Consider the following 26,585-nt stretch of genomic DNA (forward strand, 5'->3'; position numbering starts at 1 on the left):
ACATGGAGTTTGTGCATAGTGACTTACAAAAGTTATAATATTTAAAGGATTTTTATAAGATAGAAAACAACTCTGATTACCAATTAGGTAGTGTTAAGAATGGTTATGGTAATGGGGGCAAAATTATACATATATGAACAATAAATAGAAAGTGTAGATTTATGCAGGGGAGGAACATCCAAACAGAAACTGCAAACTATTTTCAGTGAAGGAGGAAGAATTGTTGTGCTGCTGCCAGACTTTCACGAAAAAGTGGGTGATAGGTTCAACTATTTTATTGGAAAACTTTTAGAAATTTGCCTGAATGGTGAAAATTGGCCATTTTTAGTGGTGCTTCCCCTTAAGACACCCGCTTGATATATTTTTGCTTGCACACATAAGGATGCAATCAATTATGCTTTTTTTCAAATAATATCCTCTGATTCAGTAAGTAAAACAGTACAATCTAAGCAATAACTACTGGCAACTATGAGTGCTTTTTTGCATACATAGATGAAGATATGCTATGATTAAAGCAACAAAATTTATGAAGCGAGCTTCAAAACATGCAACATCCATATAGAAAATAAATTTCAGACATATAGCAGTGCTACAATGTCCACCTCATGTGCTATGAAAGTCAGGGAAGAAAAATAAACCTACAGACCTTTGAAGAAGGATAGAATTAATGGCAAAATAGTATGCTATGTAAATATGTGACAAGAAAAGAGAAACTGTATTAAGTATATACAGCAAGTGTGGGAGTTTAACACCAAAAGCAAAGTAAAGGCAATCTAGAAAAAGAGATGTAGTAAAAATGTAAGAAAATCCAATTAATGGAGTGATTAGGAAAAGAAGTCTTGTTTATGAAAACTATACATGAAAGTGAGTTACACAGAGGACGGCACATTACATTACTGATTAAATTCTGTAAAAATCATAAATAACAAGTAGGTAGGGAAATTGCACAAACACTCACACAAACAACCCTTCTCCCCAATACACACAAAGAAAGCTGTTATGATTGTCATCCTGTTAATTATTCTGATATAAATAAAAATTTTGTTCATTGTTATAAGTAACAGCTATAACAGGGTGACAGATTGCCATAGTATAAAATGTTAAATTATATGTCTCTTAATTAACTCCCATTATTCCTGTATGTAATCACGCATAGAGAGGAACGTCCCCTGAACCCTTCCAAAGCATGCAATGTATAATAGCATCTCAGCATTTCTCAAACTCCAAAGTTATCATCCCTTTCCACAGAACAACATTCACGCCACATTTTCGATTTGCCATATTCAATGATATGCAATATAAAACCAACCATCCATCACCATTATCATCAAGCTCATTGTGCATGCTGCCCTACAAATTCAGAGAGTGGTGATGTGACTGTAATATTGCCTGTGATTTCCGTAAGTGAAAATGGCAGGTGAGAAAATCTGCCGCCTTTCGTCGAGTATACTAGATGCCGTCTGCCGCCTTAAGTATTCAAGTTTCAGGGGGCAGAAGGGGCACCTCGGGCTGCCCTCCAGGCGAGCTATGCAGCGGTGCGCTGGTTATTACTGCCGCGCCGCCTCCAAGACCACCCCAGCTCGTGCCGGTGTGTTGCAGTACATTATATTTTACGATTATTATCATGCCATTTTAATGTTACTTACAACAAAAACAATAAAAACATCCACCTAACTTCCCCTTGTGTTTTTCTCTACTCATATTTTTGAAAACAACAATTTTTTTTTTTTTTTATGCCATTATTGGATAATGTCTTTGTTATCAAAATAATAATAAAAGTCTTAGTAGTAGTAGTAATAACAATACTAATAATATCATTACTATAAAAGTAATAATGATAACAATATTGATATTATTACTAATATTATCATTATCATTATTACAATAATGTTTACTACTACTGTACTATGATAATTATCAATATCAATATAAATAAACAAATAAGAAAAATATTAATATTAATATACATTTTCTTATCAATAGGCTATAACTTTTATTTACTACTGCTGTCATAACTATCATTATCACTGAAATGGGCCAGCAAAATTTACAAGTTCCCTCTCCATTTATTATACTGTTACACTAACTATTACTACTACTGCTGTTTCTAAGGATGATGATGATAATACTGTAGAGACCCACCTGCTATGGAGAGCCCTCAAAGACCCAAACAGCTGTGGGGTATATCTTTAGCCAACTTGCTAGATAGCTGGCTTCCCATCTAATTGGTTGTGGGTTCAACCCTGACACCAGAAAGAAAAACCTTAGTGTATATCAATGAATTAAATCAATATGGTTTCATTATATTTTAATGAGGATTATAATAAACATATGGCAAATTTCTCATCCACTTTATTGATCTACTTTACTATTGGTCTCCCTAAGACACCCTCTCCCCTTAATCCTGTCCTCATATACTTTCTTCACAAAGTCATTTGTATGGATATCAAAGCAAAGATTGTGGTGTGGTTGGATGGATGAAGTGTGGTGCTCTGAGATGATTTCAAGAAATAATGAGAATTAATGAGGATGACTTTGTCAGGAAGTACATGAGGGCAGGATTCAGTAGTGGATCAATAGAGTGGACAAGCATTGAAGAGTCAGTAGGTGAGGGGTTGAGTGTGCTGAGAGGGAGAACCAGAACAGGGAAAGTTGGATACGCTTCTGCCATGACCAACCTCTTGAGGGAAGTTCACAGAGGGAAGAAGGCATTGGAGATATAGACAGGACAGATAGATATACAGATAATCAAACTTGAATTCACATGGCCATTCATACAAAAATACTACTGCAAACACCTCCAGGTATCAAATACTATAACTCAGTCTTCATACCACTTTTTACCTGAAAGGGAATCCACTGATAACATTTTCTTCTTGTAATTTTGTACCATAGATTGAAATGATTTCTCATCTTTCAAATCTACTTTCATACGCTTACTGAGTTTCTTGTTCTTTTTCTTTTTGGGTTGGCTCACAGTTTCTTCCAACTTGGATTTCTTTGCTGGCTCAGAATTGGCAAAGTCTTCATTCTGGGGCTGTTTTCTCTTTTTCCCAAGTGCTCGATCCCTTTGTTCCTTTTTGAGTTGCTTCCTGCTTATTTTTCCAGTACCTGGATCTTTCCTGTTATGCCGAATCTGAAGAAAAATTACAAAATGAGTCTGATATTGATATGATTTATAACATCAATGTGGATGTATGAAGTGTATACATTGGTGAGATGACTGAAAACAACACCCAGACTGGTTTGGTTAAATGGAAAAAATGAGGATGTGTGTGATGATAAGAGGGTATGTATTTGTATTGTTTCAATTAATTTTCAGGACCAGCAACGGCTTCAAAATAAATCTTTCCAGGGTGTTGATCCCAGTTCAGAGGGCATCTGCCATATAGTGTGCATGGTGGCAATATTTTGTAACATCTGGCTGTGCAAGTGAATAAAATGCACTTTGTATCTCAATTATTACACTAGTCATACTCTTTAACCTAACCCAAACAGTATGTAACTGAGCTCCATTTTATTAGTAAATCAGCCCCAGTGGACATAGTGATTTGCTTTCAATGGACCTCTGTGTGAAGACAATTTGAAACAGAAAGGGGTCATGGGCATGAAAGGGTCAACACTCAAGCCACAGGAAATCCAGGAAGAAAGTTCAAGGACACATGTTTGTGAATGAACAAAAAACACAGAAGGCACACACATAGCCACCTAGTGGACATTCAGTATAGGAATGTGTGGTCTTAGTCTCATTTGACAACATCTTAATTTAGAAAGATGAAGAGTTTGGGTAAAGTGGATTTGATCTGACAAATCCAGAATTCACAAAATCTTGGGTCCATCAAACTGAGGGAGGATTGAAATGAATCAGTTTGTTCAGGCAGTTCAGGCATACTAAGAATTTGATTGAAAGGAAAAAAATGTAAAAGCATCTCTAGAATTAGCAGTGCAATAGTAAATTATTGGACTCACCTTGGGCCCAATGTTGCCAGGCAGATCCCTCTTGGTGGGATTGGACTTGGCACCCATGTAGCTGCAGTAAGGTTCTTCCCCTGGCTCAGCTTCTTGCTGCTTTGAAGGTTTGTTCTGATCCACTGAAGATTCTGTATATATAAATTCATACATTATATAAATATTTAACACATAAGAAAATAAAAACAGCAAGATAGGAGGTAATACCAACTGCATTATATTTAATTGGTTTATGGTCTCTAGCAAAGGTTCCATACTAGCCTGACACACACAATCAATGTAGTTCAGGTTACAAGAACATTTCTAAGGCATCTGACCTACTGACTATGTTTAGAAAAGATGCCCACGTGAGATGCCTTTGTGTTAACTTGACCACTTCAAAAAATCTAATTTGGTGGCCAGATCTTTAGCCAGTAATTCTAGCTATCATTTTAAGAGTATTCAAAATAGTAATTTGAGCAAAATACCTTTCTTTGCAGTTTTCTTTTCCTTATTCTTTTTCCACAAAGGGTTCTTTTCCTTGCTCTTCTCCATCCTCTTTTCACGGGCCTTCAAAACACTACGATTTTCAAGGGAAAATTCAACAATTGGTCTCTGAAAACAGAATTTATTATTGTTAATTTTTCTCTTGATATTTTACAGGGAAAAAATTTATGAATTGCATACTATTGCATCTCGTATAAAATGGTGGAATAATGTGTTATACAAATCTTTATAATTTTTTACAAATGTTAATTATTATATCAATCAATCAATCAGTTAACATGAGCACACCAGTTTGTGAAAGTGGATGTGGAGGAACTAGTCCATATTTTTTTAGTTTTTTTCTGCAAGAGAAAAATTATAGGACTGTACTATCCTAGGATATGCACCTTTGTGGTGTAGTGGTTAGTGTGCCAAGCCATAATCTGCAGGCCTGGGGTAAAATGCCAGCCTGAGCAATTGGTGCACAGCCCATCCAGCTGTTCATCTATTCTTTCATGCTGGTTGATAAATGGATACCTAAGGATACCAGGTAGGTAAACCATGGTAACTATAGTTGGTTCACCCAAGTCTGAAGTGTTCATCATCAAGCAATGGCAACCTGCAGCCACACGGTGTGTTCGATTTCGTGGATACTGTTTGCTAGCCTACGCATAGTAAACGGTCGTCAGTGACAACAATATGCAGGCAGCAATAACAAATGCCGTCAATTATAGTCAATTTTGAGTTAAAAAAATATTAGTAATGTCGCAAATAGCTATTTTATTAATATAAAGCCTGCTAACCTTCTCGCTGGTGGACAGCTTCAAGGTTGTTTAATAATCATAATCAGCGATCTTGTAAACAAACAAAACAGCTATTTGTGACATTATTAATATTTTTAACTCATAATCAACTATAATTGATGGTATTTGTTATTGCAGCCTGCATACTATTGACACTGATGACTGTTTACTATGCGTAGGCTAGCATATATTATCCACGAAATCAGACACGCCGTGTGACTGCAGGTTGCCGTTGTGTGATAATGCACACTTCAGACTCGGGTGAACCGACTATAATATGTCACACTTGCCCTGTTTCCCAGGGAAATGGGTTCTCACCCACTACAAGCTCAAGGGCAGAGGTGATGGAAATGAATGCTGATACAAATCTTCCAGTAGTGGTTCCTGATGGGAATGAGACATCAAAATGACAGACATAATTACAATGAGTGAAATGCTTGCTCACCTGATCATTGGTAAACACTTCTGGGTTGTTGTTCACATTTCTCAGGGCTGCCAATGCATGTTCATGTTTGGTGAAAGAAACAAAGCCATAACCACGACTCACTGGTTTGCCATTTTCGTCAAGATTCCTGAGATCTTTCATTACTCGGGTCTGCAGAATTATACAACAATAAGGTATGTTTTCAAAGTTATATGAAATAAACAGTATTGAATAAAGCCAACTTTATGTCATGATTGGGATTGTTATGTGAATCAAGGGTATAAACAGATGTATTAATTATATAGGCAGAACTGCAGTACATTTAATGAGAGAGAGAGAGAGAGAGAGAGAGAGAGAGAGAGAGAGAGAGAGAGAGAGAGAGAGCGAGAGAGCGAGAGAGAGAGAGAGAGAGAATGGCTGTGGCTGGACTTATAATGATGCCTGTGTTAGATTTGCAAACCCTCCTTACCTCCGATAGAACAGCGTCCTTTGGTGCATACTTTTTGAACATCTTGCCTAATTCTTTTTCAGCGACACTGCTGGGCAAATTATTAATGCACAGTCGCGTTGGAGAGACAAATATATGCAAATTTTTTAGCATTCGCCGTTTCACTTGTTCTCTTTTGACGCGTAGAGCCATGTCTGCTTTTGACACACCCACTGCAGCCTGAGTCCCTTCACGAATAACTGAAATACAATTGCTATCATTAATAACATTCTGGGCCCATCTTGCACCTAAGGGGAAGGCAGTTCTGAAGTTGTAAGGGCTTCTAAGGGAGGTGAAAAATACCCTCACAACCAGACCAAGTTTAGGAGAGAAGAGTTGAGAGATGGATGATATGAGGTTGTGTCAGTAAGGGTTTAAATTCTTCCTTCAGCTAGGATTTAGTCAGGGATGCTTTTTATAATTGGCCTCTCCCGTTTATTGTACCAAATTTACTGGACACATTTTTACATTTTTCAAAGCAGAATCAGCCAACTATCTTGTAAGAGGAACTGTATGAAAAATATCCCCAATATAATGTTCTAAAACACATTACAGAGGTGCACGAGGAACAGAATGTACTCACATCCTTCTCTGGCAAGGTACATGTTACGCTTATCTTTGGGGAATGCTTGTTTATCCTCATTCTGTCTTTGCTGCAGTTCCTTTCTGCTGATGGCCCTCATGATGTGCATTGGTCGGCCATGGAGAGTAAACAGGTGTTTAGTGGAGGGATCCTTCTCAGCCTCCAAACACTTGTCAGCTGCTTCACGATCCTAATATAAAAGCAAGATTTGTAGTTTTCTTTATCACTCATAATCAGTAAAATGTAAACTGAGTCAGGCATCCAACATTAGTTGGATGGGGATGGAAAGGAGGATCTATTGGTGTATGAAAGCTATTACTGGCAACGTGAATTTACCAAAAACTGGGCGAAAGCAGTCCCTCGAGGATGCTGGGTCATCTGGTCAATGCAGAGCAACACATACTTCAGAGCTCCATACTGCTCCAAAACATTTCTTATATCTTCCTCTGTGCCTTCATAAGAAAGATTTTTGATGAAAAGAGTCCTCTCTTCTGCAACATCTTTACTTGGACCATCACTAAAAGGCTTTTTACTTGTTTGAGAGAACTCTTCATCCTCTTCCTCATCTTCCTCTTCACTGTCATCTTCCAATCCACTGTCACCACTTTCACTACTGTGTTTCTCCTCTTTGACTTCGACCTCTTCATAACTTTGGTTTTGATGAGTGTCCTCTGATGGGAATTCCTGCTTCACCTCAGTGGATGGTTCTTCTTCTGGGGCTTCTGTTTTAACATTTACTGAAGAAAATTTTTCCTTGGGAACTGCCAAATCTACAGCAACTGGCCTCCCTGGAAAAAAAGATATAAAATTTTATTCTTAGTGCCAAACAACTATTTTGCAGCCATATAGAAGGATTAGCACAGAGACTATTTCCTGGATAACACAGCTGTGCCAATTCTAATCTTCCTTGTACTGATCACTGCTCTAGCAACTCACTTGTGGCTCTAATTTCTAACATTGCCAGAACAGCATAAAAAGCAGTGACCCCAAGTATTCCTTTCAAAATTTACATCTGACAGCCTTCTCATTTTTTATCTATTCTTCCTAATCACCTTAAGCCATTACGAATCCAATGCAGGACAACGACCTTTCCCAAAGTTTTCTACCTCTCTATCTGATGCAGTGTAGTTCATCAGTGCTATACATATACCAAATTGATCTGCTCTTTTCCTCTGTCTCTTCCAATTCACATGTGTCTATGTATCATTTAGTTATTTCTTTAATTTGCATATATATACTTTATCCCCACCCAGAATAGTTATCCAAGCTTCCAAACATGACTATCGATATTTATGGAACCATCTTATTACCTAACCCTTGAGTTCCTGCATGTATGGAGCCAATGAAATCATCCTTAGCTTAAGAGAAATTGCAAAATATTTATGAATCAAACAACAGTCTTACTCCAGATTGTGAAATGTATCTAAATTATTAAATTCAATTTAAAATCACATTTAATATAATATATTTACCTAACAAGGGCTTCATGTTGCATTCCTTAATGGCTATGAGTGCTTCCTTTTTCGTGCCGTATTGGACAAAGGCACACCCCACCATCTTTCCATCCTTTTTTCGCAATATTGATACTTCATTTACTTTCCCATACTGTGAAAAGTGATCTTCAATGGCCTTTTCATCAGCCTGTAAATAAATAAAGTGGATTAAACATTTTCAGTTAAAGTTATACTCATCATATATACATTTAATTTGTAATGTTTTAGCTGAAACATATAATTCAATTTACATACAGCCAACTTTTTTTTATAAGTTGGGAAGAACTGAAATTCATGACTAAACATTATTCAGAGAGCTGGTAAATCATCTATTCCTAAATTTCTGTATAGTATGTTAAATATTTCTAATTAATTGCCATGCAACTGATAATACATAAAACATTTTTACCTTAAATGAAAGATTTCTGATGATAATTCTCCCATTTCTGTTTGCTTTGCTCTTTTGGTTATTGTCTTTCCATTTTTTTTTCTTACTTCTTTTCTCTTGATCAAGTGACTCCTCACTCTTCTCCTCACTCTTGGGCTGCGTGTTGGCGCCTTCATTGTCTCTTTGCCGAGTTAATTTCACTTTGATAATTTTTTCATTTACTATTGAGTTGTTCAGCTTGTTAACAGCTTCTTTGGCATCATCTATTGTAGTATATACAATGTAGGCCACTCCCTTAAAATCACCATCTGAAATGAAGATATTACAAATTATTACAATTCTACATGAACTGAAGCATCTATGACTACATGCTCCCGGACTTGTCACAAACTCTATGAAAAAGAAAACATTTAAAACCTGTAACAAAAACTCTGTGAATGAAACTTGTCAACTGGGATTTATAAAAGAAAATGTTATGATATTTACTATTATTGTAGCTTAATATAAAGCTTACAAAAGACCAAATTGTTAATGGAGTTATACCGTATGATATCAACCAGATGAAATTGGGGTAAAAGGATATATCCCCCACAGAAAAAAAAAACATTAGTACCCCCATGTTTAAACAAAAACAAAAAATAAAATCTGCTTGTAGAGTACCACCTGACACCTTCCACCCACCCACCTTTATCCCTAACCAGGTGACATTTCTTGACGGGCCCGACCACACTGAAGGTCTCCTCAATATAACGTCTGCTGGTCTCCGCCGGGAACTGCGTGGCGATCACCGAGCAGCTGTTGTCCTCCCTCCCCATGGTGCTGATGTTTGGCCTTCCCTCGACCCCTCGTGTTCTGCAGCTGGGCTAGTTTATCCGTCTCATGATCCCTAGTCCTGGTCTTGAACTTGATCTTGAGAGTAAAGAGAAAAGTGCAACAGTGGAAACAAACAAAAGGGCAGAAAAGAGAAATGCCTAAAGCAAAGACCAAAGTAACCTAAAGGGAAGAAAACAAAGGGAAAGAAAATAGAGAAGCAAATTCAGTGGAAGCAAAGTGTACTGCGGGCAACTTCTCCCTTGTTGTTTACCTGCAACAATAAACTATTAATCAATCAATCAGAGCTTCGGGCAGAGTGACGTATATAAGTGTACGCAGTGAAGTAATTAAATGTGCGTAGTGAAGTATAAAAGTATAAAGAAGTACCAAGGAGGACATATATAATAAGCGATACAAAGCGGAGAAGGGATAAGATCTTGTGTGTTTCTTTAATTCCTGCATAATAATACCGAATATCAAATTAGATAGCCCTCACTGCATAGTCGCCTTTGACCTCTCTAACGTATTAATTAAGCGCATTAACAGCATTTCCGAAATCTAGATCCCGCAGGGAGTGACAGTATGGTCTATGAAACGGATAAATTAAGGTCTATTTTGGCTGATAGTGATGATGATGACAGAATTTCACCTATGTATACGGATCTTCATTTTATTCATCAAATTTTACTTTCTGATCTACAAAAATATAGTCCCTAATAAAGTTTAATCAATGAATTTCACTTATTTTCTTACTGTTCTTCGCGGACAGTGTTACAATAGCATATCAAAAAGGATTCATTTGAATAGCCTTCCAAATCTTCGCAGGAGCAGTAGATATTATACATTATTGCTTTTATTTACGAGTCTATTTATTAATTATAGTTTTATTTAGCTTAGTCCCTTTCGGCGTAATAAAAAAAAAGAATCAAATAAACGAACAAAAAAATGATAAAAAACATGATATACGGAAAAGATAACACAAATCAAAGCTAGACTAAGTGAAAAAGCTGAGTGAGATAAAATATATAAGACAAATAAGTGAGAAATTAAGTAAAAATAAGACAAATAAATAAAAACAGGTGAGGGCGGCGCGGCGCACTCCCTGCCCTCCCTTCACACCACCGCCATGGCCGACGTGAGTACCCGCTCCTCCTTCCTGTCTTTATCGGGGCACATCCAGGTCCGCCATGGCTCCCGCGCCCCGCCATGAAGGGAGAACAACCTGCAGGGCCTCGACAATATACTCACCCTTCAGGAGGACCGGGAGCCATGGCGGGGGCTGATAAATTGGGTCTTGAGTGGGACCGAGTGGCTTCCTCCAACATGTAAACAAGAGGCGGTATTATTAGCGGGGTCGTGATTTTTGTTAATGGAGGCATTGTTAGTATTATCTTTGTCATTATTGTTGATGGAGTAGTGGGTAGAGCCCGAGGAGTGCCAGTAGAGTAAGTTAGAAGTCTCAGCCTAGGCCTCCATACACCAAGGCACCGTCTCAGCCTAGGCCTCCATACAGCAAGGCACCGTTTCAGCCTAGGCCTCCATACAGCAAGGCACCGTCTCAGCCTAGGCCTCCATACACCACAGCACTGCACCTTTCGAGGATCATTTTCTTGGTCTTGTCTAATCCGTTTAGGTGTCTTGATCAACAAGGTCGACATGCACATGAGGCGTCTAGTGTTTTAGTATTTTAGTAGCTTGACACAGGTTAGGTTAGATTTAGTTAGGATAGGTCAGGTCTGAATATATTAAGTTTGATTGGATTATTTAAGGTTTATTGTTTATGATAAATTGCCTTGATGCACTTTGTACTGCTCCATTTTATTGGCACTGTAGTTGGAGTGGCAGCTCAACTTTCCTCATTGTCTTATGAGGGCTTAAGTGCTTTTTTTCTGCATATTGTGAGGACAAAACTTATTTCTGTTTTGTTTTGATTTGTTTGCTATTAATTTGTGTTCTTTCTTAGCAGAAACCACAAATTTTTGGAGGGAGGAGGAGCAGAAACTTTAAAACGAGAGAAATGTACTAGAAATGGCTTGCAGATTTATTCTAAACACTTCCAAACTTACCAGAAAAAAGTTTTGTCCTTGGAATTAGAGGATGCTGTTTACTGAAAATTTACTCAATATTTAATTTACAGGTCGCAGCAGGTCAGGAACAGCGCAAGAAGCGTACTTTCAGGAAGTTCACCTACCGCGGGGTGGACCTTGACCAACTGCTGGACATGAACAAGTAAGTTTCTCGATGTCCTGAAGAGTGGCTGCATTACTGTAAAGCTTGTAATGTTATATGTCTTTACTTGAAGTTGAAAGATACTTTAGCACTTATGGTAAAATACCAGCATGTCTGATTATCTGGATGATATATGATACCCTACCAATACCCTGTGTTTTAACAAATAAATATATATCAATGATTTAAAAAAAAAGATTTAAGTCAAACAAGCCTAGAATGTAGTTATACAATATATTTATTTTTTCATGTCGGAAGGCAAGTTGAGAATACTATTTTTTGTTGGATGTTTATCATTCCATTTTCATGATACACATGAAAAAAAATCAATATAAATTACACCAGTACCGTATGCATTAAAAGAGTATAAAAGAACCCTTTAAATATAATATGTGGATTTTAATAGAAAATGATTGCACTGTGGCATATAAAATTTGAAATTTACATTAATCAATCTGAGAAACTGAATGTGACAACCTCTTTTTGATTTGGTCATAAATGTTTTCTCGGAGATCAAAACTTGAGGTTTATTGGGTGTTTATTGTCATATAAATGGCCCTATGCTCCTCAAGGATATTTGCCTGAAGATGGAAAACTTTGGTGATAGACTCATGACTTTGGTAATAATATATTTATATTTGGAAGATAAAGGATGTTCTAGTTGGGCAGGATAAACATATAATTGAAATAGGACACTCGGACTTATGAAAATATTTCTTTTGCTTCATATATATATATATATATATATATATATATATATATATATATATATATATATATATATATATATATATATATATATATATATATACAAAAAGTCAACTCCTTATGTTTGTCCATTATGGGAGCAGTGAGTAGTGGGCTTTTTTCCACTTTTTGTGGATAGAAGTGATGGCAACAAACCTGCACCATTGGAGTTTGTTATGTAGTAAAGTTGTATAGGCATAGTGAAAATATATTGTAGTTTTTAAATAAACATACTAAACATAAAACCTAATGTTTTCAGTGAGCAGCTGGTCGAGCTCTTTGCCTGCCGCCAGCGTAGACGCTTCAATCGAGGTCTGAAGCGTAAGCATATGGCTCTTCTCAAAAGGCTAAGGAAAGCCAAGAAAGAGTGCCCTGCTCTTGAGAAGCCTGCTGTTGTCAAAACCCATCTGCGAGACATGATTATTGTGCCAGAGATGGTTGGCTCAATGGTTGGTGTATACAATGGGAAGACCTTCAATCAGGTTGAAGTTAAGGTAAGTTAACATTAATGTAGTAGTAAACGGGATTCTTCTGTTTGTTTTCATTGAGAACTTTGAACTAAGTTAAATAAGTAACAAGACATCTTTCAAAGTCAATAGTTTGCCACTCTCCCTCACAGAATCATCAGTCATTACTAGTCCACTGTTGCATAAAGGTCTTTCAAAACAATTGCCTTAATTTTGTCAACATTTATTCCGAATTTCTCTTGCACATCCTGTCAAATTCATTCACAGTCTTTGCACTAGCTCTTCACTATCTGCCAACAACACTATATGTTGCATCTATTACCATTCATACAATTGATGTTTAGAAGGTTAATGAAATGTTATTGAAGGTGTTAATTTTTCAGCATAATTTTATTTTGTAAAAGACTTAATATTATGGTCAACCCTCCTGAGCTTAGATATTAATTAAATATTAAATATGGTGATGGGTGCATCTGCATTCAAGCATTGGTAATTATACCTGTTTGCAACCAGGTTTTGATGTTTATTACAACCAGAATTTTTATTTTTCTTCATTTTCTTGGGCAGAGGGATGACGCCTATTTTTTACTAACATTTTGCAAGAAGGATTTGACATTGATTGCCATAGTGATGTAAGATAATATTAAAGACCTGGCCACATAACATGATTTTCATATACTTGGGCCTAATGAAGATTTTATCATGTTATAAGATAAAACCTCTCATTATGTAAATAATTATTCTGGGATTCATCTTATGACATGATAGTAATAGCTATTATGTCCAAATATGTACAGATCATGTATATGGACATGTCTTTTATATCATCTTACAATGCTATGGTAATCATATGATATGCAATATGTATTTGATGTTGAAAAATAGCTATAGTATTTCCATGAGAATCTGGCGGGTGCGGGGTCAGCCCCGCCCCACATCTTGCCCCACCCTCAACACCTCTCGCTTCCTCTCATGTCAGCTATTTACTACCTTTAAATGAATTTAATTAAATAATTGGATAATCCAATAAGGTCATATAGTGTTAAGATTGTTTCATTTTTAGGACACTAACAAAGATTTTGTATAAATACCACGACATGTGTCGTGGTATTTATACAAAATCTTTGTTGTTATCCTAAAAACTAAACAGTCTTAACACTATATGACCTTATTGGATTATCCAATTATTTAATTAAATTAAATTTAAGGTAGTAAATAGCTGACATGAAAGGAAGCGAGAGGGGCTGACCCTGCACCCGCCAGTTTCTTGTGGAATTACTATAAGTCTAAGGAAGTTAAGAGAATACTAAAATTCTGGTGGTAACAGGCATCAAAACACCCAGCTGCAAACAGGCCAATTGCATAGCCTGACTGAGAAGACTATTTTCAGTGTGTTTCTTTTTTCCAGCCCGAGATGATTGGGCATTACCTTGCCGAGTTCTCCATCACCTACAAGCCTGTGAAGCATGGTCGTCCTGGTATTGGTGCCACCCACAGTTCCAGGTTCATCCCACTAAAATAAACCCACTGTTTCAGTAAAAATAAAGTGTAAACATTCCCATGACTATATATATCCAAAAAGAAGAGTCTTGGAATTTATTTATTCCTTGTAAAGATGGTTGGCAAATACACCAGGTAATGCAGACAGACATGATGGGAGACAACACATGATGAAAATGTACATAATCTCGGGTTACTTGCATCAAAGATCTTATAAATGGTAGGCTTTTTTTCCCGGTGGGGCCTGATGGTCGGCCCAAGGCTTCTTGCCGGTGGGTCCTGATGGTCGGCCCAGCCCGTTCTGGCGCAGGCGAGTGTTTATAGTGGCGCCATCTTGCATTGGCTCAAGCTGCCCTCCTGGAGCTCATCTTTAATCCTAGAATCTAGAGTCCGGGTTGATAGGTGGTCTTCTGGACAGCATGTGGGTAGTTTTAAGCCACTCGGCGGCGGCTGAAAAATCCCAGCTTGGTGGCACCGGGCGGGGATTGAACTCGCATTATAGTCCAACCAAATTGTCGAGTCCATTTGGGCGGAGGCTCCTGCTGGTCCATTTCTCCCCTCCGCTCTGCAACACAATCCCAACACTATTTTTTCCTATCATATGTTACCTTTACCTTACATATGAGAGGAAGAGATAGGTGTTGGGACTATGTGGCTAAGCAGAGGGGAGAAATGGACCCGCGGGAGCCTCCGCCCAAACGGACTCGACAATTTGGCTTCACTATAGTTCTTGTGGGGAATATGTCATTGGTTGACAGTGGCGCTGCCAAATGGCTGTGAGGAAGACCTTTTCCAAAGGGAACATAGTAACATGCTTTCTGGTGATTTATCATTACCCTGTTGATACTATCATTGGGGACTGATTACAGTGGGGAGCCTCAGGGTGGTGCATTTTACTTTTTTAAGATCTTTGTTTACATCTGTTTATGTACCTGGTCTGGGTATATTATACTGTGGCAGAGGAAGTGATGATGTATTAGCTCCAGTCTGACTGGGAGGCAAAACGCCGACGCCTGGAGGTGGAGGACCTGGTGCAACCTGTGAAGTGGAGGGAGCATACTGGGATGGCGGCACCTGACGGGAAACCTGGGATACATTTGTCTTGCTGGCAGGGTCTTCCTGAGATTTGACGTGGAGTGTGTGACGTGGTCCTGTTTGCCAGGCATCATCCGAGTCATCAGTGACTGATGTGTCCACACTAACCTGAAATGATAATGTACGTATGAAGTAGTGTGAATCCGAAAACGTGCTTGTTGCTAATCTGAGCAAATTATGTTTTCAAATCAAAGACTTCCCTGCACATTACTTCATAATCTTTAACCATCATTCTTAAGTGACAACATATTAGAGGGAGAAACTTGTAGATAAGTTTTGATTCACATTACCATTATTATGTGACAATTATTTAAAATTGATGTTATTTACACATCACATTTAACCAAGCAGCAAGCTTTCACAGGAAAAGGCACTTACAGGGAAGTGCTTTTTAGCTAAAAAAAAATAAATAAATAAATAAAAAAAGAATATATATATATATATATATATATATATATATATATATATATATATATATATATATATATATATATATATATATATATATATTTATTTTCCTTGTGACTGACACCCGATAAATTTATGGTGTGAACTGCATTTTATATAATGGAAAGAAATATATATGAACATACTTGGTACATTCCAGGTATTGGGAATCCTAACAGGAACTGTGCAGCAAAGAAGTCATTGTGAGGCTCCACAGTCTGCGTTAAGGTCTCATTGGGCTCACTCTGAAAAATAAATTATAATATTTGATACATATTGCTCTTCGTGCACATTCTTTTACACAAGTACTTCAGACTGGCCAATGCTATAATAACTTGTTAAACGTAGGTTCTCAATCTACAGACTTTGTCCTCTGTTACCTGCTATGGGATTGTAACTCATGTACTCGCCCCTTTAACACTAACAAGGGAAGCAGCTCAAAATAGAGAGCATGGAAGTCAAGATTCTAAGTACAAGCAAAAAGGTAATCTTTAATCTACATTTTTATTTGAGCATCACCTGTACTAAATGCCTGCAACTTTTCCTGATATAATGATAGTAAAAAGTAAAAATGACTTCCACATTCTTACATAATGATCTGAAAGCCATTTACGTAAAACAGTACCTTTAAATCCAGAGTGCTGTGCTGAGGGCGACTTGTTAGGCTGGAATTAACTGTAAGTGTGACAGACCGCACAGATCGAAACAGACCTGGTCTCTTGCCATGACCAATAACACCTTCCACCTTTAGCGCAAGCTGTGATGATGTCTGTAAAGAGTTTATTAAAAGGATGATAGAAATTTGATATAGATACATGTTATAGGTAATATTAGCATCACGCATATCATTCGGCATCATCATTTTTTGAGTTACCCATCTAAAATATAGCATGATGCATTGCTGGTACATTTTCTTCTCATTTGCTAGATGAACACTTGCCTGGTGTGCTATCAAATAAAGAAACCTTAATTCCCTACAAATACTGGATTTCTGAATATTTCATGTGTAGCTACATATTGAAAACTTGTGACTTATCTGCTACCTGGTGTGTGCCCATAGTTAAGTAGTAACACTGACAACCCATAACTATATGTTAACCTTTATCTAGATTACTTTATGGCTTTTAGTTGAATTCAACACATCACTTTCTACTTGGTAGTTAACACTTCATAACCATCTACAAATAAGCCCTAGTCACCTGAACAGAAATGGGGTCTCCTGGTGCACGTGGCTGTGGAAGGAGAGCCAGTGTTATGGTGGTCTTCTGGAGGGTCTGGAAAAAGAAACGAGGGTACGGCAGCGGCACGCTTGTCAAGACTTGAGAGATGCCTTGAAGCAGTTGCAGATGCTGTTCTCTTACTGGTTTAACTTCACAGGATACCTATAAAAGTACAAAGAAGACATTACTTTGGCTTTGCAAGAAGAATGGCATTTTCCCTCTTCCCCTCAATCAGAAAATTTCTTTTGACCTTTGTTTCAATAATAATGAGGACAACGATGTGATGCTCAAGGGTAACTTCATTGATGTTACTGTGATCATTAGAACCAGACTTTAATAGATACTAACCTGAGCCAGCCTGCGGACAAGGGCTGTGGCTTCTTCTAATGTACTTATTATGGACTGTGTTTCAATAGACTCTCCTCCACCAAGCTTACTGGTTATTGTAGTGAGATCAGGACCAGAATAATCTTCTGTTAATTGACCTGCTGAGGGCCTTGTAATAATTTCAATCCCCTGAGCCACAAGTAAAGCTCCCTGTTGCAGAAGTGCCAAGTTGCACAATGTCTGAGGGTCAGCATCAAACACAGACTGAAAAAAATAATAATAATAAATAAAAAATATTACCATTGCATATTACATTGCAACCCTGCCTTCAGGTTCAACTTTGAATGGAAACTGTAGTAATATACATGTCCCAATTAGATTTAATACAAATTTCATATCACAAACAGTACTGAATTTTCACCTTTGATATAATTATCAATTAATGCTGGAATACATTCAATTATGAGATGACTAAAACTTGCAAATATGTTCTTACTTGGTAAAGTGTTCCATATTGTGAAGCCAAAGTGTTGAAATCTCTGGCTGACTTGGTGAGTTGCTGTGACACTCTCCCACACCTGAGAAGATCATCGCGAGTTGATGTGGCCAGGGATGCTGCAATGGCTGGGGGTGGAGCTGTGCGCAGAGATAGGCAGGCATGGAGAAGCTGGGCGTGGCACATGAAAGTTTCTGCACGAAGCTTCACATATTCTTGGCAAAAGTTCATAGGTTGGTTTGGCGAGCTTGATGCCTGAGAAAAAAAATTCCAATACCATTCATTAAGGAAAAAGATCTATCTGCAGGTTTCAGTCTGTATCTCTCAACTATGTAAAATATCTTTCTTGTCTTGTATTCCCTTCTCTACATAAGTAAAGCTTTTGAATAAAAGAAATTTCCATCCATTACCATATAATTAAACAGCTGGAATGAATAAATTAAATACTGTAATATTGGTGTTATGGTAAACTCAAGTATTTCCTCCCTTAGCAAAATGAGTCAGATATAAAGCAGCCTAGAGGAGCAAGGGTCATGGATGAATGTATGCCTGGCCCTAAGGTATTATTGGAAATTAAGTATATAAATGAAATACCTTGAGGGCAGAAAGTGCTCGCAGGAGGTGAGTGTTGGCAGCAGTGAGGTTGTCTGCCCTGTCTCCAGAGGTCGCTGGATAGGCTTCACCTTGACTCACTTCAGCAAGGGCAGACACCCAGAAGTGCTGCTGGTCTGAGCACACCCGCCAACTCAGCACCCCATACAAGCCAGCGGCAATGTTGTGATGGCCATATCTATGACGTAAGAACAAACTTATTATCTCAACTGCTTCTAACATGCGCTGCCTCGACCTTATGATGATACTAACTATTTTTAAACTTGCATATAATTTACATTATTGAGAGCCTGTTAAAAAAGATAACCTTAAAAAGGATTTGACTTTGGAAATTAAACTGGCCCTTTTTTGGCAGTACCATGACTTCTGACTTTGTTTAATTTGTTGGAATTTGTATCATAAAAGTAATGAACAGTATTTTATAAAACACAAATGTGTATCACACCTTGATGCTTGCCGTGCTATACAAAAAGCTGCCCACTGGTTCACACACTTGCTGGCTGCCACCACAGCAGCCTCAGCCTGGTTTGACCACACATGACCATGGAACACCTGTAGTACCAAGGTCACTAATGTGACCTTATGTAAAAAAGAAAAAAGAAAAAAAGACAGCTAGGTATAAATTAGATTTTTGGCAGACAAGAATTTTCAGAAGTGCTCCACGATGATTTTATTCATAATTGTAAATTTCTGACTTTTTTCTTAAAACTGTGCTTCCAAGTTTGAGGTATGTCTTCCAAGATGCAATCTCATAATACATAAAATACAATGTCTAGCCTTACCATATCTCAAGTATAACCTCACATATAAACTGAATAATGTAAATAAAGAAAACCTGTTTCCCACTTATATCAGAACCCTTTAAACTTACCCAATACTTCTCTAAATATTTGATGTTTTTATAATAAACTTACCATTAACTTTGTTTTATGTGCATTAAGAGGGGCCTCCAAAGTGAGTTTCTGAACCAACTTCAATACAGGAGGGAGGTGAGGTGTGAGAACATCTCGGCTTCCTCCAAGAGATGCTAATGTCTCACACACCAGCTGACAACTGCAAACTGTGGCATGGCATTGTGAATTGAGAGAAAAACAGTCAACCCCCAACATTTGCAAGGGTTAAAGGGCAGAGAATACTATTTCATTTACTTGCTTTGTTTTACTACTTCAATGGCTGCTTCATGCAGACATAACTGCATTTTGGATTAATTTCATGGATTCAAATATTACTAACTCATACTTGGAAGGTAGAGTCAAGATAATGATGATTTAAACTTCTACAGAGGTGCAGCTCAGTCAAATCCCAAGATTCACCCTGAAGTGAAGGTTACCCACCTGTGAGAGTGTTATCAGAGAGTGTGTGGGTGAGGGTGACAGCCAGGTCATTCATGATGGTGGGCAAGGTCTGAGAGAGCAGCACAGCACACACCTAATCCATACAAAAAGCAGGAAACAGAAAAAATGGTGAGGCAAAATAACATGAAAGATGAAACAAATATAAAAGGGTCTTAAGATTAATTCTAGAGCCAATTACAGTTCCCAAGACCTATGATCTAACCTAATAGGTCACACATTCAATGACTCCCGAGCAAGACTGCTACACCATCTTGTAACTCTCAGTGCTCTCATAGTAAAAGGATCATCCTATCAACCACTAGTATAAACACCACATTCATTAAAGTAACTGAAATGTACAATTCATCTATGAAGTAAATAAGACAAAGGCACATTAGTGAATGTAAGGTGACTATACATGTTTTATGTAGGGCTCTACTCATACATATATTTTGCTGATACCGATACTCATTATTAATTAATACAAACACACTCATTTAATTTTCCAACATCAAATACCTACATCCAATACTTGTTATTCAACTGATACTGATACTTTGCCAATACCATTATTATTTTTGAGGTTAATATTAACTGATAGTGATTAGGACAACATATGGTCCTGAGTATTAAAACATATTCCATGTACTCTCTTTTCCTGAAATGAAATAACAAGTAGGCCTTACCAAACAGGACCGCAGGCCAGGTGGTACGTACTCTTCTGAGGTAGGACTTGAAAGGTCCTCTTGCTGTGATGAACTAAACACACTCTGTAGAAGGTTGATTGCAGCACAGTGGGCTTCCTCGCACAACTGGAGTGTTTTCTGTTCCTCATACCTGTCAGGGCATTGACATTGGTTTGGGTCCTTTGGGACAGTGGTGATACTCTCACTGGTGTTACCCAGTTTGCCTTAAAGAATTCCAACCCAAGTAATTTAAAAATAACAACCCCACAAATTTGGTGCCTTTTTAACAACTGTGTTATATAAAGTAAATACTGAAAATACACAATACAAAATTTTGATTTCTAAGATCATATGTATGGCAAAATGTATCAAGCCATGAAATATTTTCAGACCAATATATTTCTGCTGTGATGATGAATGATGATACTAGTGCTCTTCGTCATTAGAGCCCTGAAACAGCTGACTTGATACACTCTGCAAACAGGCAAAAACACGCTACTCTCACCACCCTTTAACTAGGCCATAGAGACTGAATTCCCTTTTTCACCTTCACAGAGGGTTGCCCAGTGCTTCTATCTAGCGCAAACTGGTGAAAACTCGAAATCTGCCATGCTGGCATGTTCTCCCCTCGAGCTTTAGACACCTCATATTACTAAATCAACTCTTTGAGGTTTAGCATTCTTCTTTAACTGGGTTTATTTTACCTCAATCTGATTTGCTTTTACGTTTCCACGATGCAGTGGCCTGGGTTTGAATCCCGGCCTGGGCTGTCAGCATGTAGCCCACCCACCTGTTTATCCTTTCTTCTGGGATGGTTGACAAATGGGTACCTGGAAAACCTAGGGAAGGTAAACTGTGGTAACTAGATGTTAAAATGGCCTTGTGTCAAGTTAAAGGGTTCAATCCCACCCCAGGCTCAGAGGGTCAGCAGGCTGGAGATAAGCACCTCAGTTTGGTGATTACAAATTTGAAGCACTCTTTCAAGCACCAAATGACAGCTAACCTCAGAAACCCATTGTAGTAAATCTAGTTATAGGTTAAACAACTTACATGTACACAGCAATGTTGGTGAACAGTTGAAGGGCTCTGCAAGCAACTTTGATGTTGCTGTCATACACACACTCACGGCAAAGATCAACCAAGGCACAATCTGAAAAGGATAAGTAATTTCATTCAATTAGGAATTAAAAACACAGCAGAGACAGTTAAGGAGAGAACATAAGAAAATGCTATGAAGAAATGTGCCAGAAGAGGTGAGATGAGAGAGAAAGTAAAGTATTTGTGAAAAGATCAGTTAGGTTGAGTAAAGAGACAGTAGATGAGGATTTGGCAGGAGGATATCTGTCAAGATGTTAAAAGAGAAATGAGGGAAGAAAGAGTCACACTTGCAGTCATGACCAGTGTCAGCATCTGGAATGAGTTACTGTAGTTGAGTGGCCCATTTGACTGGAATTCTCTCCTTCTCTCTCAAGTTGTGAGATTCTACCCTACAAGAAGTATGTAGAAACGGGATCATGACTATGCTGGTGATAATGGTTTCATTATGAGCTAGACAAAGAAGGGGCAGTCCTTACCTGGGGTCAATGTTATCCTTGGGAGTGTTGGAGCTGCCGTGAGGGAGGCCAGCACTGATAAAGAAGTGGTTGTCATGGCAGGGCTATGGTGGGGCATTTTGGTGAATTTGACCAGTGTCTCCACGTTATCAGCAGACCAAGCATGTGGAGCGGCCTCAGCTAAGAATCCCAGCTCACCCAGCACGGCCTGACGCACGCCTAACCGAGCCTCACCTTCTAGGTTACCGATCAACAGGTCCACCTACAACATAATAATAAGATTCCTCTTGCACCCACACCCACACACACACACACACAAAAAAAAAAAGTCAAGAATCACAATTAGTGATCCTTCTCAGTAATTCAGTTTGACATAGAGCCTGGGTGGAACCTAAATGAGCTATATGACCATTCTGAAAAGTGTTCTGGCAAAACAGTGTAAGGATGGTGTAATTTGTAATTATTACTCATAAAATAGGAGCTACATCAGAATAAAGAAACATTTTCATTTCCACAAGTGGTCTTCCCCTGACACCTGCTCCCTCGATCCTGTCCTTATAGACTTTCTTCATAAAACCATTCTCATTCATTCTCATCACACTGCCAAATCATCTCAAAGCACTTCGCATCAAGATGTATTTTTTAAGTCATTCTCATTCTGCCACCCCTTTGGCAGAAGCCCTAAGCAAAAATGGGCACCAAAATGAGATATACAGATGCAATTAGGTTTGTTTTCAATGCCTCCCTTGTTGCCTCATGGAAAGAGCATATAATACCTGCTGGGGGATGTCCACCAAAATGTGTGCTGCCAGCTGGGTGAGGGTGTGCAGGGTTGTGATCACCACACGCTGGGTCGGATACTCTTTTAGCAATTCCAGACACAGGCTTCTTACCTGAAGTTAAGATCAAATTAGTTTAGAATGTGTATATAATGATATACAGCATTTAATTTGTGAAAAGAAATGGGCAAAACTTGTTCAAAACACCATGCCATATCTTAAATCCTTTTCCTGAAATTGTTTCAAGCACAGTTAAGTCCATACACACCACAGGAGCCCAGAAACCATTATGGTTAGTGAATTTGGGGCTACTATACTTAAATATATATTGGAAAAAGAGGGGGGAAAAGTGAGTTTGGTTATTGGTAAATGTTCACTCACTGTGGCAGCTGTTTCAGCATCGTGATGCATGTGCTGAAAAACCTGAATCAGCTGGAGTTTCACATCTACAGGTGTTGCCAGTCCTCCTATCATATGGATGAGTCTATCACACATATTCATGGCAAATGTTCTGTGAAATAGCAAAGGAGAAGACTAAGGTAAAGGCATCTGAATATGATCTATAAAGGGGTTAAATAATGATATACAGAAAACAAACAATGCCACCCCACCTCAGCATTTAATTTGAAAGTAACTAAACATCTGTGAACGTTGCCATCATTACTGGAGACCCTAGTCCATGTAGAAACAGGGATGGAAAGAAAAAAAGCCAAATGATTATTCTAACATGATAATGTGTGAAAAGAGAAAGGAAAAGCTGTCCTGAACCTCAAATTCATATAACATAGGAGCTGAGTCTCTTAGTTACCTCATAGGACAAGCTATGGCATATGGAATCATTTAAATTTTCTGTCTCAGGGATGTGAACATTGTACATTGAACATTAAACAATGACCTGCAAAAATAAGTACATAAATAGGTTTTAAGCTATTTATCAATAAACATCATAAGCTAACTTTGACTTGGCAGCATATTTTTCAGCTGCCATGATAGCAGCTTGAAGTTCCACAGATTCCTTTGCATCGAGGGCTTCACGGATGAGGTGCTGCACCCTTCTGTTCTCCCCGACCACACCAGACATCCAGCCCAGGGTGCGCAGGGTGAGCGCTCGTGCCAGCTGTGGGAAAAATTTCTGTGATGAAATTCTTATGATTATTTTTAAGAATATATTAGCATGCACTTGCACCTTGGGAAGAAGTATGATGATTTTTGGTTATAAGTCATCTTCTGTTCACAAGGAACACAAAGTTATAACTCACAGGGTCATTGGAATGCATGACAGTTGTTATGCGACGCAAAAACTCATCCACATTGATGAGCTTGTCCAAGTGCCTTCCACATGACTCCACCACCTCAACAACACACACACGGACAAAGTTGCTTCTGGAATTGAAGGAAATTGATTTAACAATATGCCCATGCAACATTTTTCTTATTCAGATGATTTGCTTGACATTAAAAGATGTTAAACTATTTTCTCTCATTGTATGTTGACATTCAAGAAAGATACAGAAAAAAAGGCAATATAAAATAATTAATATCTATTTCATTCCTAACACAATAACCTTGGGGTATCTCACTCTAGAAGGCATACACTAAGCCACTGTTTCTTCTACTACCACATCCAGTCACGTACTAGCCAAATGATTCAGCATTTTGTATATTAGGCTATTCTGGTCATATCCAATAGGTGACTAGTTTGGTTTTGTTTCTCTGCTTAACCTCTATCACTTTTTCACTAATAAAATTAATGCTACACTGATATAAAGAAAATCACATGAATGTCTTACCCTGGTGTTTCCTGCCTGAAAACTTCTGCCAATTTCAACAGAGCAGAGTTTATCAAGATGGGAAATGGGTACTTCTCAAACAGTGCTGGAAACTTTGATATGGCTTCACATTGCTCTCCAGTTCTTGTGGACTTCAGACCTGAAAGATTATTTGTTAGATTACAATTCCAGGTGCAAAAATTGAAGTTTTGTTTAGTCGGCGCAACATCTGTGGTCATAGCCGGAGAGAGACAGAAGGGGAAGGAATTATAGAAGGGAACAGACCCCAGGAGACGGGACACAACCCCCGATTAATACCTGGTACCCATTTACTGCTGGGTGGACAGGGGCGTAGGGTATCGGAAAAGCCGCCCAAATTTTTCCACTCCGCCCGGGAATCGAACCCGGGCTCTCTCGGTTGAGTCGAGTGTGTGCAAAAATTGAAGAGTGGCTGTAAATTCTGCATTCAATAGGCAATGTTTTTTTCAGGGTTTCACACACTGAATGCACAATTAAGTAAGTGATATGGGGTTACCATGTTGATGAATATCCCATACTTGAATAAACTGATTTAGTGCCGCTGGGCGAAATAAAAATTATTATTATAACCGCTTCCCTCCCATGCTCACCTCGATCCAGCTCTAGCAGCGCTGAATTGCCGTCCTGGTCCTGGTCGTTCAAGCCTATGTCGGTGAAGGAGATGGGCCTGGCGAGGGCGGTGGCCATGGTGGAGGAGCGTGGCGAAGGAAAGCCTCCCGCCGGGCACGAGTTGACGCGGCGGTGTTGTGAGCGTGTCTTGGTCCCGGTCTTGGCGCGGGGTTCCTGGCGTTATCGGTGACCATGGAGCGGCCTTCGACAGAGTACTATTGAAAGGAAAGTGTGTGGATAAGAAGAGAGGACTCAGAGGAGGAGGATCTAAGAAGCGATACAAAGCGGAACAGGTCAAATGAAAAAAGAAGAAGAGAAGTTACCATCCCCCCTCCCCCTGCCATCTTTTGTCCCTCTTAACGCTTATAGTTTGCCTGTATCTACCTGCTTTATATAAGTTAACTCCTCCCCAATCTTTTATCCCTCTTAACGCTTATAGTTTGCCTGTAGCTACCTGCTTTATATAAGTTAACTCCTCCCCAATCTTTTGTCCCTCTTAACGCTTATAGTTTGCCTGTAGCTACCTGCTTTATATAAGTTAACCCCTCCCCAATCTTTTGTCCCTCTCAACGTTTATAGTTTGCCTGTAGCTACCTGCTTTATATAAGTTAACCCCTCCCCAATCTTTTGTCCCTCTTAGCCTAACACTTCTATTTTGCTTGCGTCTACCTGTTATTTTATATGTAATTTTGTACCTAGTACCTACCACCTGCCCTCCGATATAGCATAAATTTGTCAGGGTCTCAAAACTTGTGCCGAGGTGTAAAATCGAGCAAAGAATGAAATGTTTAGCTCAGCAATGGCCCTCGTAGAAGTGATGGCTAGGGACACTACTTCAGCCTGGTCCTTTACCTTGCAGCCTGTATAATCCGTCCAACCTTTCACAAGCTGCGATCAGACACAGTCAAGATAAGAGACCAAAGCGTCCAAGGGACCTCAACTTTAACCTTGAAATGACCACATATCAGATGACTTAATCCTGTTAGCTGATTTTTTTGCTCATGATGCCTGCCGCTTAGTCTTTTTTAGGCTCAAGGCAGGAGGATATACTGAAGGAGATATGGACGCTATATGATCACCGGGGGGCATGGGTGTGGGCATATGCACCCCCATATGGTAATCTGGTGCCCCCCATTGACCATCCCCTATTACCAACCATTAATCTGACCTTGAAATATGCCATAGTAACCTATGTGGCACCAGAAAGCCCTTGAGCTCCACTTGCCCAGAGCCCCCCATAATCAGCTGTCG

The 26,585-nt window shown here is 38.6% G+C and overlaps 3 protein-coding genes across 3 annotated transcripts; 1 reads left to right on the top strand and 2 right to left on the bottom strand.

The window, feature by feature from the left end:
- Window positions 1–2,334: 2,334 nt before the first annotated feature.
- Window positions 2,335–9,490, bottom strand: LOC127001488 (RNA-binding protein 28-like). Its single transcript, XM_050866048.1, has 10 exons — window positions 9,298–9,490; window positions 8,634–8,920; window positions 8,204–8,372; window positions 7,068–7,519; window positions 6,732–6,921; window positions 6,131–6,348; window positions 5,683–5,832; window positions 4,437–4,563; window positions 3,970–4,100; window positions 2,335–3,136 (listed from the first exon to the last, which is right to left on the bottom strand). The coding sequence occupies exons 1-10, from the start codon at window positions 9,425–9,427 to the stop codon at window positions 2,822–2,824; spliced, it is 2,169 nt and encodes a 722-aa protein (XP_050722005.1). The 5' UTR covers window positions 9,428–9,490; the 3' UTR covers window positions 2,335–2,821.
- A 999-nt stretch (window positions 9,491–10,489) lies between these two features.
- On the top strand, window positions 10,490–14,426 carry LOC127001492 (40S ribosomal protein S15-like). Its single transcript, XM_050866054.1, has 4 exons — window positions 10,490–10,560; window positions 11,563–11,654; window positions 12,661–12,895; window positions 14,277–14,426. Exons 1-4 carry the CDS (start codon window positions 10,552–10,554, stop codon window positions 14,388–14,390), a joined length of 450 nt encoding a protein of 149 aa, XP_050722011.1. The 5' UTR covers window positions 10,490–10,551; the 3' UTR covers window positions 14,391–14,426.
- A 29-nt stretch (window positions 14,427–14,455) lies between these two features.
- Window positions 14,456–25,720, bottom strand: LOC127001491 (integrator complex subunit 7-like). The gene is made up of 19 exons (XM_050866053.1): window positions 25,316–25,720; window positions 24,708–24,846; window positions 24,177–24,300; window positions 23,874–24,034; window positions 23,299–23,428; window positions 22,915–23,031; window positions 22,160–22,400; window positions 21,636–21,735; window positions 20,586–20,736; window positions 19,900–19,993; window positions 19,480–19,625; window positions 19,011–19,144; window positions 18,548–18,743; window positions 17,954–18,208; window positions 17,479–17,721; window positions 17,110–17,292; window positions 16,536–16,679; window positions 16,057–16,155; window positions 14,456–15,571 (listed from the first exon to the last, which is right to left on the bottom strand). The coding sequence occupies exons 1-19, from the start codon at window positions 25,410–25,412 to the stop codon at window positions 15,293–15,295; spliced, it is 3,033 nt and encodes a 1,010-aa protein (XP_050722010.1). The 5' UTR covers window positions 25,413–25,720; the 3' UTR covers window positions 14,456–15,292.
- Between the last annotated feature and the right edge of the window lie 865 nt (window positions 25,721–26,585).

Source organism: Eriocheir sinensis, chromosome 21 (genome assembly GCF_024679095.1).
Source record: "Eriocheir sinensis breed Jianghai 21 chromosome 21, ASM2467909v1, whole genome shotgun sequence".
NCBI classification, from domain to species: Eukaryota; Metazoa; Arthropoda; class Malacostraca; order Decapoda; family Varunidae; genus Eriocheir; species Eriocheir sinensis.